The 13062-nt window shown below is 37.7% G+C and overlaps 1 protein-coding gene across 20 annotated transcripts in view; it reads right to left on the bottom strand.

Annotated features, from left to right (window-relative positions):
• The window catches only part of ADGRL2 (adhesion G protein-coupled receptor L2), a 709985-nt gene that overhangs the window by 77184 nt on the left and 619739 nt on the right, over nucleotides 1-13062 (bottom strand). For all 20 annotated transcript variants that reach the window (XM_089515518.1, XM_089515516.1, XM_089515525.1 and 17 more), the window contains one exon: nucleotides 1584-1693. In XM_089515518.1, coding sequence (XP_089371644.1) covers nucleotides 1584-1693 — 110 coding nt within the window. The remainder of the gene's footprint in view (nucleotides 1-1583; nucleotides 1694-13062) is intronic.

The following is a 13062-nucleotide window of genomic DNA, read 5'->3' as shown; positions in this document are numbered from 1 at the left end:
CTAAAACCGCATGGAAAATTATCTGAAATCTGAAAATAACACTTGTATAAAACTACTGCCTTTGTCCTACAGGAACTGCTCCAAAGAAATACAAACATACTGGCATTTCAATGATTGTTATAGCTTAATAAATTTCAGTGGAGTTATAGGTTAATCAGTTCACTGCTTCTTTCTGGGAAGTTAGGAACAAAAACTGTAGTCTTAATGTAATGGTGATTTCATGAAACAAAATTGTTTTTTGTTAAGTAGGGACAATAGATTCCTATTTCAAGTGCCACAAGAAGAATGGTTATGGACACAGGAGAACAGATACTAAAGTTCAGTGTATGCAGTTGGCTTCCAATTTTACCAATGGCACAGAACACTAAATCCACAACAAGCACCTGTTTCACAATAGAACAGAAATACATAGCAATAATGGGGAAAAGGTGATGTGTGTTCAGCCTTTAACTAATGCTTAGTAAAATCAATATGTTGATTCTGTATTAAGCATGGCATTGGTGAAAATATGTTTATACATATTTAACCATATAGTAAGTGAGAAAAGCAGAGTCTGCATATTATACATTTTTACAGTTTATTCAAATATAAGATTTAATGTGGGAGTATGGAAACTGTGGGTCCTGAAACCCACTCCTCCCCTTTTGGAGTCTTTGGAGCTTTTCAGGACAAATCTACATGCCTCCAGACCCATTTTTCTCCCAGTTGCACTTTTGCTATACAGCTCTCAAAACCACTGAGACCCCTTACTCAGACCTCATTCCTGGGTCCCCAATTACTGGAATATTGGTCCAAAACCAATCAAAAATGAAACTGGAGTGCTTGTTGCTGTGGCTTTGGCAACCAATGCCAAGGGAATGAATATATACTGGCATACACATGTATACATATATGCATGTATACATACATACATACATAAGTTACATTATTTATTCTATGTATGGAAGAGAATATATATGGAAAATATTGAACTAAAGTATGTTCAAATAATGGCATTACACTGACTAAAAAGAAGAAAACTGTAATGTTATGGAGTTACTAAAATGATGAGGTTTATGATATTTTATCTGAAAATTAATGCAATAAAATAAGCTTTGCTAAATCAAATAATATTATGAAATAAATTAAAGTCCTGGATACGTCCAAGGTACTTTTCATCTATACACCAAAGTTACCCCAGCAGGTAGGCTTCTCAAAGCAATTTTGAAAATGAAAATGAAAGCAAATGGTGATTTTTCTTCAGATAACTGCAAGCGAAGCCAATATGTCAGGACCTGATTAGGACAAAAGTACAAATTCCTATCTTGCCTTAATAATAGCTAATTCAAATTTGTTTTTGGAGGGTGGGGTGAATCAACCACAGTAGCCTTAAAATCCAAACACAGACAGATGCTTGGCCAGCATCACAGGATGGGCTCCTTTCCACACTTTGTGAAGTTAATTGGAGGCTCTAGTTTGTTAAATGCTCTGCATGCATAATGGTTCTCAAGTCATAATGGTATGCTCTTTTTGTGGATTTAGTATGACTCCAGCAATAATTGTGAAGGTAGATGAGTGAGCAAGAACAAAAAGTGTGTACTTACTGTAAGGGACACATTCATATTGGACTTCGAGGTATTTATATGTTCCGGGACAGGGATCAGGAAATACATCTGACCCAGTGACTACTATACACTGGGTTCTGTTGTTACACCTAGAGGACAAAGAATGTAAACATATTAAATTAAAAAGAGTAGTTTAGCTTCTAATAAATCATACGAAATAAAGCAGTGCTGTATCTGTTGTGAGTGTGGCACACAAACCTTCCCCTCATGATAAATTTATTAAATAATCCACTCATTCATCCAATCAATTTATATCCCACTGTTCTCAGAGCATGGGATCCAAAGTCACTTATAATGATTTAAAATAAAAGTTTAGCTAAAATTTTATTTTATATGTTTTTTTAAAAAATTAATAACCAATTCTATTTAAAAGCATATGGTTAAAAATGTTTAAAGTACATTCAAAACATAATTGAAAGGATATGAGATAAAAACACACCACCCACTTTTCAGACAACTGGTGAATTAATAAACTTTCTGTTGTTGTTGCTCCTTCTATTGTTGCTGCTATTATTTTAGGAAGCAGAAGTGACATTGGTATAGCTAAAAGATTTATTTTATTTTATTCAACTATCTGGCATTCTACCCTTCAGTGTGGCAACTCCGGCAGTGTTTTATGATAATCCAAAACAATATAATAGTAAAAACTAAATGAGATATAAATTAAATAACAGAAAAAAATAAAAAGCATGAAACAATAAAAGGAAATCCATTTTTAAAACTTGTCAGTAGCAATGAAAATCATATTAGAGAACATGCTGAAAACTAAGCAATGGGACTAACAAGACCTCAGGTTTTGTGCCAAATAACCTCTTTGGGAATAAATTCCATATGCAGTGTTTCACATCTCTGAATTGTTGCTTTCATTAAAGTCATGAGCACCTTGTAGTTTATAAGAAATTAAGCCAACAGTACAGTGAAATATGTAGACAGAAGTCAGCCCTACTGAATATCATGGCTTAAATACAGTGCACCCACGTCATACATGGGCGCGTTTTACGCGGCTTCCACCATACGCTGGAAGCCATGCCAAAAGGAAGGGAGCCATGCACTAGAAGAAAATAATGGCACGCGCTCCCGTGGCATGTGCCCCGCGTTTCACTGCCACGGGCACGAGCCCCATTCATTTGAATAGGGCTTGAGCATCCGCGTTTTTCCCCTTACTCAGGGGGGTCCGGAATGGATCCCCGCATAAGGGAAGGGATGATTGTACAATTGTTAGTTCCAACTAAAAGGGACCCACAATGGACACTTGGAAAGAACACTTATGGAAGTTCCATTGTTCAATAAGTCTCCCCTACTTGGAATTACAAACTGGATTTAGGTCAATGGGACTTTGCGTATATGTGTGTGTGTGTGTGTGTACCTTCAAATCCATTTCTACAGAGGGCGACCCTATGATTTTCATAGTGTTTTCTAAGTCAAGGAATACTCAGAGGTAGCTTCTGTCCATCCCTTCCCCTGTAATATAGCCTATTGAACATGGTGTTCATTGGTGGTCTATAAATAGCATAGGAGTAGTGCACCCTAAACATTTTGCATAGGGGTAGGGAATATTAGTCCTCCAGATACTGTTCTCTCTAACTTCCATTATCCTTGATCACTTGCCATGTTGTCTGGGGCTGATGTGAGGTGAAGTCCATGATCATCCCCTGCTTTATTTTTTTTAATGCTTTTCAAAGAGACTAGATACAAAGGACAGTAAAGCTGACGGATTTCAGCCAAAATTATGCATTTTAAGGTCTCATTGATTTTAACAGTAGTATCAACCACACCATATGCCTCAGTTCAACACTAAGTACGTTTAGCCCAAATTCAGCCAAAATTATGCACTTTAAAGTCTCATTGATTTTAATGGGAATGTCAGCCACATGCTGTAAAACAGCCTGACAGTATGCATGGTTACTTTCAGAAGAAATATTCATGTTTACTCCAAATGCCTAGGACTATAGTAAGTTTTTTTAATAACACTGCCTTAGTTGTGTCCCCACAATGCTGGCTCATCCACCGGCATCAAGCAGCTCGAGCGATGGGGAGGGCATCTTCTATAAAATCCTGTGATAATGAGAAGACACTGGCTTGTATAAGATCATAGGCAAACATAAAATGATTGTACTGTGGATGGTCAGATGCTTCAAAAAGACTTCTCGTTTTGGAATACAGATGAAGACAGACTCGTCAAAACTTTTTAAAAAGAGAATAGTAAAAAACTTCTTCCAACTTTTTACTTTGGAAGAAAAGGAAGGAAAGAAGGAAAAGGTCAGAAACGGTTTGCTGATTAAAACAAAGAAAACTTGGCTGATCTCCTGGGTGAGTTCTGTTTGTCAGTAAACTGAAGGAAGCCAGTTCTTAAAAATAACAGCCTAGCCTTTGACTCCAACCATACATCAACTCTTGCAATCTAAGCACTTCCCACACTACTAAATACCCTTTCACAAGTAATATCTTGTATCTTGAATTTCTGACATTTGTCCTCTGCCAATAGGTGCAAGATCAAGCTGAATTCTGGCTGTACACAGGTATTAAAGCTACTCTAAAGTTTCAGCAGAACTTGAATGCTCATATTAATAAATGAGAAATCAGGACAGCTCTCTCACTTTTAGGGTGGTTTTGAAACAGACTATGGTCTGTTACAGACAGCCAAAATAAAGCTGCTTCGAGTCACAGTGGAGGTATGGTGTTTCAATGATGCATGCGTCCTAAGAGTCCAGAAGCCACACCAAAGCCACGCCCTTAGGGCTGGAGCATGGCTTTGGTGCGACTTCTGGACTCTTAGGACGCATGCATCATTGAAAAACCATATCTCCACTGTGACTCGAAGCAGCTTTATTTTGGCTGTCTGTAACAGGCCTATGATTCCAGAATTCTTGAGAATATAAAGAACACTAAGCATTCCTTGCTTTGCCTGGAAGACCATACAAAGGAAAGACCGGTTAAGTGGATTGCTTATTGTTTCTTTGGGGCCCTTGTGACAATACTGATAGCTGTCATTTCAGTTCCAACAATTACAGTTGAATGATTTGTTGTCATCACTTCCTGAGAAGCAGAAAAATAGATGCAGTACTAGAAATCAAACTTTGTGAAACTCAGCTTGCTTTCATCCCTTTTGCTATATAAAGTATAGTGCACCCGTGTCATACACGAGCACGCTGAAAGTCACGTGATGGAAGAAGCAATGGTGCACGTGCCTGTGCATGAGTCCCATTGTTTCAATGGAGCTCGAGCATATGTGGTATTTGCCTTACGGGGGGAGGGGCTGGAACAGATCCCCTGCGTAAGGAAAGGATACACTCTACATTGATTTCATGTCATTCCTTATATAAAGCAAGCTGTTTTGCTACTACATATATAACAATATACAGAAAGGCATGTTGGCAGTGACTGGTAAAATCTCAGCATTCTAAAAAATAGTTGGACAAGACTTCCAGTGGTCAAGGAGTAGACCTGCATACATATACATATCAAGAGCCAGAAATGTAAAGATATCTGTAAACTCTTTTTAAAGATGCAAAGATAAAATGTTAAGCTGAGGTCAGCTAGATTGAGGGAGGTGGTGAAGCAGGGAAATAGGAGGTAGTTGCAGATGCAACACATCCAGGACCTCGTCTCCCTCCCCATGATGATGTTAAGCCAAGGTCAGCTACAGTGAAGGGGCAGTGGGGTAGGAGGAGGTGTTTGAAGAGACCGAAATCAAAAAACTGATATTGTAGGTGTGACTTTTTCCTTTTAAAAAGTATAAAGTAATATATTATTTTCTTTCTCTTTTCTAACATCAACCTAATCTTGCTAAGCTTACACCAAGGGGCAAGTCATCTTTTTGAGGAATAGGACTTTCTCTTTCTCCTTTTATTTTGTGCTTCCCTCAATACTGCTCCAATGGGTGCATCCATCACCCAGGGCAGATTTTGAGGGAGAATGCTTTAAAGAATTTTATTATGAGTGACACAAATGCAATATATCATTTGCTTTGATCCCAAAGTGATCAGGCACATAGCAGCAGATTAACAGTGCTACATTTTATCTTAAGTTAAGGTATATTCCCCAATTTCTTATCTACCACCTCTTATTCCAAATCATCCCAGTTAACACTGGATATTAATTTTGCAAGCCTTTTGAACATTTGCCAATTGCTGTAACTGTTGCATTCAAATCTATGCTTCTGTGGTAAATTATATATAAAGTTCTCTTGGTTTCAGGTGCAGGAGAATATAGTTTTTCATTTATTGCAAAAGTGGAGACTGGTGATATGTTAAAACTATCTTGTAAAATGTATTGGTCAAAAATCTCAGTACATCAATCTCACATATGGAGTAAATATTCAAACACTTTTCTATGTTATGTTGAAAATGCCCTTTCCCCCCTGAAACCAGGGGATGTTCTAGAATCTAGATGTATAGATAACTGTCAAGGTTCGTTTACTATATACTGTATGCTCATCATCTACTTAAACGATACATTTAAAGGCCATGAAGATTTGTTTTATGTTTTAACAATCTCCATATTAAAATATATTTCACCTAAATATATGAAAAGCTTTAATTAAGCTAGTGTGGAGATAATTCCAAAGGAAATTTGAAACCAAACATGGACAGCTAATTAACAATGCCAGTGAGACAATGAACTTAGCAGACCTCACTCAAAAGACTGGTGTCAATGCAGGTCTGGGCTTGCATCAACTGAAGATCCCAGAAAATAAAACAAGAACATGGGGAAATGTACAAGGTAATTTTACATCTTTCAATTGCTATTACTTTTGGCCACTTTCCATTTATGTCTGCAAATAGTGTACGTTTGTTCTCGTGTGCTTAACTTTAAAAGCAGCCCTTGTTTCCATTCTAATTTGTTTGTGTTCCTGCTGTAATCTCGACTAGTACAATTCCCAACAAATTGCTTTTGCTCTCTTGATTATCTTATGCTCATTATTACACTTTACCAAGTGAAAAGTATGGAGATGAGATTCCATGTGTAATCTATTTGTGTGAGGTGTTTTAATCAATGGTCTTGCTCTGCTGATTAAGCAGAGGCTTCTGTTTTGGCAAGATAACATTAGTTTCTCCTGTCATGCTCCAAAAGCCATTGGGAATCTTCAGCAGATCATTAGATATGCTACAATAAGGCTTTGGTACATTCCCTTTTCTTCCTTAAATTACTTCACTGTCCTATCATTCCCCATCACCACTGGCACTGCATTATTATTACAGCTCCCCTGAAACTTGCACTAGAGCTCTGTCTCCAGGCCATAGGATGCCATTTTCAATTGAGGCCTCTGCTTGAAAATATAAATTAAGAAAATTTCATTATCTCCTGCCAGGGGCCATTATTCACTACTGTTCTAGAGAAGATTAAAAATGCAAAATCTACAGTCTTGAACAAATACTTCAGCTCTAAAATGAAAAGCTTAGTATATAATTACAAGACCAGCACACCAGAAGAGCAAGAAGTAGTATGGAAAGTGAGAAAATGTACATTGTTTTTGGTGTTGTTGTTTTTTACATGCACAGACAAGCAGAAGTGACAGGAGACAGGTTGAAATAGATAGAGAGTCAATTACACTTATAGTAGGCACGTTAATTCCATAATGCCAAGATGAGGCTAATCCAATCCAAGCTATTCATTTCAATTAAAACTTAATTTAAACTACCTTTATATTGGGCTTTGCTGAGATAGCTTAATGCAAGATACTCTGGGAATGCAGTTTTGTGAAGATGTCAATTGGAAATTGATTCCTAAATCCCTATCTATTGTACAAAAGATCAATAATTTCCATTTTCTTCTGCGGAAGATATTTTAAATGGTTAGATACGTCATTTTAGAATCACTGTACAGTATTTTGATACTGCCATTTGTAATTAAGAATCATCACTACCAGACCATACATGCATGCATTTGGCAGAATAACTACATTCATCTTGCCACATTCACTGAGGTTAGGGGCACAGGATCCTCGTGACTGTGGAAAAACCACAAATAACAAACATACTATGTTTTTACCTGCAAGAACACCTCTCTAAGAATATCTAGGTCCTCCAGGGCAACTCTGTGGTCAACATCTACCAGACACTGACCTCAGAATTGCCCTGGAGCTACAAATGCCTAGAGGAGTGTTCTCTGTAGGAATATTTAGGTCTTTGGTTAAAGTTGACCATAGAGGTGCACTGGAGCACCTAGATATTACTAGAGAGAACATATTAATAAAATCTGTGAATAATCAAATCTACAAAAGTCAACGCCGCAAATGTGGAGGGATGAGTGTACCTTCAAAAAGAGTAAAGGGGTCTCTTTTGCAAGAACAAGAAGCCAGAGGAAACATATCTTACTATGCAACCAAACAGTGATGTTAGTGGACAATTAAAAATTTTATTAACTAGACTAGGCAGGCAGGAATTCAGCAGGTAAAGATTTATCTGCTTCTTTATCTGCAGTAAAAGGTGCAGAAACCTCATAGGAAAAAAAAAGGAAACCCTATTTATGAAAACCACTAGGAACTTGTGACCAGGAGTTACACAATGTGTTGGTTTGAAGATAAGATGACCCACGAATATTCATTCCTTTTTCCACCTGTATTCACCCAACGCCTGTCAGGTGAATTGACCTCACTTTGTCAGCAAGAACATGGGCGTGGGAGATGATGAGAAGGCCGAATGGCCCAAACTGCTTATCTGCCATGTCCCACAGCAGCAGCAAATGAAAACCCGACATTCAGAAAGCTTCTTGAACCTGCTGAATGGCTTTTGGGGTATGACAGGTGCTGGAGGACAGAAAACCTTTTATCCTAGAGCCTCCTAACCTGATAGAATCATAGAAGAAAACTTGGTGATTACCCCTACTCAGTGCAGGGTTCTTCAATGCAAGTTGCAGCTGCAACATCTCTGACACTTGTCTGGCTAACCCCTGCTTAACTACATCAGAAAAAGAGAACCTGTCCCTTGTGAGGCCATATGTTCCACTGCCAAACACCTCTGCTAGGAATTTTTTTTCCTAATGTTTTAGCCAAAACCTGCATTTTCCATCTATGAGTTCTAGTCTTGCCATTTGTAACAACAGAGAACAAATCTGCTTCATCTTCTGCATGTCAACCTTTTACGTTTGAAGATCTGTCATATTATTAAACATCTTCATGTTAAACATACCCAATTCTTTCAACCATTCCTCAAAGGTTTGGTTTCCACATTCCTCGTTTACTTAGATGGACGCCAGTTATTTTAGCTTATGTTAGAATACAAGTTGGACTTGCATGCTGTGAAGAGGGCTCAGTCTAACAATAGGTCAATAACCACTAGTAATAGCATGAAGCAGTGGTTTTAAAACTTTTTACCCTTCTGACCCCCTTTACATTTACATTCAGATGTCATGCTCCCCATGTGATGTACTATATGAATAAAAATATTTTGTTAGTTTAATGTGCATATTTTTATTCACACATTCATGCATATTCATATTTTAACATTTTATAAAGTAAGAGTTCTCCTCTTCCCACAGGCAGAGATTCCATGTGCCCTCCTTGCCTTTCTCTTCCCCTTCTGGACAGAAAAGGTTTGGGACAAGAAGAAAGAGGAGGGAAAGGATCAGGGCAACTCTGGATCCCCTTGAGTACTTCTGGGGGTCCTGCCCCACTGGCCTGAAGAAACATAAGAGACTATAATAAAGATAGCAGGACCTTTGCATAAGCCAACAATTTTTAACAGCACAAAAGAATTGCCAGCAGAGTTTTCTTTTGGTGTTCAAGTACTGATTATTTGTTAAACCTTCCTAAATAAACATAATGTTAGGAAAGTAAATGTGCTGCAATTAATATGACAAAGGAGGTGTTCCATAATAATGATTCCATTAGTCATAATTAATGTAACAGGCAGTGCTTGTGGCAGATATTTTGAAATAATAAATACAGCTTTCTTTTGTATGCTTTTCTTGGCTAGTTCTGTAAAATCTATCGTGGACTTCAAATTAATTTGAGAGTAAATCATTGAATCATGCATCTGTACCCAGCAATTCAATCCATTTTCAATAACAGACACCATTCACTAAGTGTTAGTGACAGGTGAAAAGAATAATGTGCAACTGAAATAAAAGGTCCAAGCTCAAACTGTGAATTGTATTCAATGACACATATGCAGAATTCTAGTCCCATGACAAGAGTTATCATCAATTCCTCATCACTATAACTGTCTGTGGCTTCTGCTAAAGCTGCTGTGGCCCTTGAAAAGAGCCAGGGTGTTTCACGAGAGGCTCAGTAGAAGGGAAGAATCAGTATAAATCAGAAAGCAGTTCTGCATGCACAAAACTTTTAAAATTGAGAAATTGGTTTGGTTAAAAGCGTAACGCTGAACATTTTCAGCATATAAACTTGTCCTCTAATAAACTCTCACCCTAAAAGGAAATCTGCCAATTTCTCTTTTTCCCCAGTATTCAGCCTAATGCTAAAAGAAGTTAAGCACACCAAATCCTGCAGAGCCATGTGAACAACTCTGCATAGCAGTGTGCTAATGTTAGAAAGAAAACTCTTGTTAATCCTCATGATAACCCACTGACCAAAGATTTGTTAGTGACTTAATTTGGTTGCACATTTATTTTAAGCATTTATATGGCACTTTCCTAGTTAAGCAACATAGTTTAAAACAATCAATGAAAAATAAATCCAATTAAAATAAATGATATAAAGAACACAGAATAAACACCATCAGCAGATCACATCAGTATAACAAGGGATGAGGACAAGATAAGCATAATAAACAGTGAAATCCTATAGTCCCGCTAAATTCAACTAAACTCACTTCCAGTTAAATGTGCAGTGTATAGCACAGACTGTGAAAATACTCGGGGAATAAAATACATTTATTTGACATCTGGAAACAAAAATGTCGACATCTCAATTTTTTCCAGGAAGAATTTTCACAGCTCAGGTGACAGCACTGAAATGGTCCTTTTTCCTGTTTCCCAATCATCTAATCTGTGAGAACAGAACCATTACCCATGGAAGAATGGATCCTCTGAAGTAGACCTCATAAAGAATGAACAGGTTCATAGGAAAGAAAATAATGCTTCATGCGTGAGTCAAGACTTGCAGCACAAATCTAATGAAACTTCACTGTATGCTAGATTTTAGTAAATTTAATACATTTTACTAGTATAAATTCAAGCAAGTAACTTACAATAGATCAAGGACGTTTAGCAATATGTACTGTTGGCAATTGTGGATTTTTTTTTTTGTCTTGTTATGGCAGTCCTCAGCACCTCTCTAAACAACTCTCCTGAAGGTCAGGGAGACCTCAAAAAGGTCTTAGACTACTGTACAGGGTACAACAGTAAGAGAAGGATATCAGGTAAGACAACACCATCACCAAAACCAGGCAGAGAATTCTGTGCAAGCTATCCATGCCTGTTTTTTGTTCCCCTCTTAAACTCCTTTCAGTATGGACAACTCCTTTCAACCATTGGAGAAGACATGTTTCCCAAACAGAATTTCCATTTTCTAATCTAGTGTCTTCTAGATCAGTTATTCTTAGACTCTGATCCTCCAAACGCTGGAGACTTCATTCCCAGAATTACTGAGCACTGGCCATATTAGCTGGCATTTCTGGAAGTTGAGATCTCAGCTATCCAAAAGACCAGAGATTGAAAATGTCACTCTAAATGTGCTATACTATAACTTCTATCACCCCTAGCAATCAAATTGGAAAAGACTATCAGTAAATTTCATTTGTCTTGCTTCCATGTTGTATGCTTATTGCTGTTGTTATTGTGTGCCTTCAAGTCATTTCTGATACGGTGACCCTAAAGTGAACCTTTAATGGGATTTTATTGGCAAGTTCCTCTGAGACTGGGCGTGTGACTTACCCAAGGTCACCCAGTGGGTTTCTATTGCTGAGTAGGGATTCAAATCTTGATCTCCAGAGTCAAAGTCCAATACTCAAACCACAGCACTATATGTGCTCACTACTGATGTAAAGTAGAGATACAATAGATTTGGTAGGAGAAGCTTTAAAAAAAAACCCTCCAATGTCCATAAATGTTGTTAAAATGTTATTTTGTCAGTCTGCAGATTTTATATAATGTAATTTGCATATATTTTAAATAAAATTTAAAACTGCCTTTAAAAGCTTCTTTAATTAGCCAAATAAGCATTTTTTTTAAAATAACACCAGTAATTTGTTAACGAAACCTCTGATATGCTAGAGGGCTTGATAATTCTGAGCAATTTTACAAGACCTTTGGGTCAGTTTAATGCAAATTAGGCCTGACTTGCTCAGAGTCTTATTAATCCAGACCAACTTCCTTGTTTGCAGAAATGCACATTCAACATAAAAGTGGGTTCATTTTAGGAGTAAAATAAGGCATATTTATTTACAGAGCAGACCACTGAGACTCCCTTAATTTCAAAGGGTCATCGTGTCTCAACATAATGCAGGGACGTTATCGCAGATACACAGGGTGAATGAATGTATGCATACTTATTTATTTAAACATTTATAGGATGCCTAGAGTTTTAAAACTTCTCCTCGGATAATTACAATGTATCTCTCTCGATATATTGGGGCCAGTGTCAATTAGGACCAATTACTTATGGAAATGTTCCCTACTGCAGTTTTCACCTACCGAAACCATCACTCCCCATTTTGACAAGGGGAATGGGAAATCACAATGGGATGTCCTACTTAAGATTTAAATTAGCAAGAATCCCGTTACCAGGCCATATAGGAGTTACAGTATAATAAACAGTGACCTTGCAAAACCTTGGAGGCAATCTAAATCCCTCTCCCCTCACCTGTTAATTATCTGCAAAAGTCATCAGCCCTTTTGTGTGGCAGGTTATTTTTCTTGGGAGGGTGCAAGGGGAAGGCATCTTTAAATATTTAATTAGTTGCCTGGTATGAGAATAGCTGTACACATCAAGTACTTTGATAAGGAGGACCATGTTCCTCCTAATTATGTTCCAATTTAGATTGGTCATCACAAACCTCTAGCGCCTGTAATTATTTAATCCTTAAAGATCCTTCCACAGAGAAATATTTTTCACCCTCATGGCTCTGGGTTTCCCTAAATGGCTCTTCTAGACCATTAATTACCCTCTCAGAGTACTGCAATGAGTAATGAGGCACAGGAGGCTGGGGAGAGAAACAACAGGCAATTCTTTCCAGGCAGAATAAACTGATCCTTATAAGCAGATACATTTAATATAGTTCTTTTTATGATATTTCTGGCAGGGAGGCAGAGTTGGGTGTGATCAGTAAGCTATTCGCCCATGTGAGATATTTGCATGGCAGTTCTGAAGCACTGTGGCACATTCCAATACAAAGTGAAACAGAATTTTAATAGCAAAAGAAGCCATAAGATGACTAATTTCAAGCTGTTCCCTAATGATCTGAATCCTCCCCCCATCCTATTCTGTCTTTCCCTTCTTCCTTGCACTGATTAGATTGCAATCGGAGACAAGCATGAATATCTCCCCCCCCGTTCCCCC

This window comes from Sceloporus occidentalis, unplaced genomic scaffold (genome assembly GCF_023333645.1).
Source record: "Sceloporus occidentalis isolate IW3139 unplaced genomic scaffold, rSceOcc1.0.p SCAF_3, whole genome shotgun sequence".
Lineage (NCBI taxonomy): Eukaryota > Metazoa > Chordata > Lepidosauria > Squamata > Phrynosomatidae > Sceloporus > Sceloporus occidentalis.
This window is presented reverse-complemented; position numbering and strand designations above follow the sequence as displayed.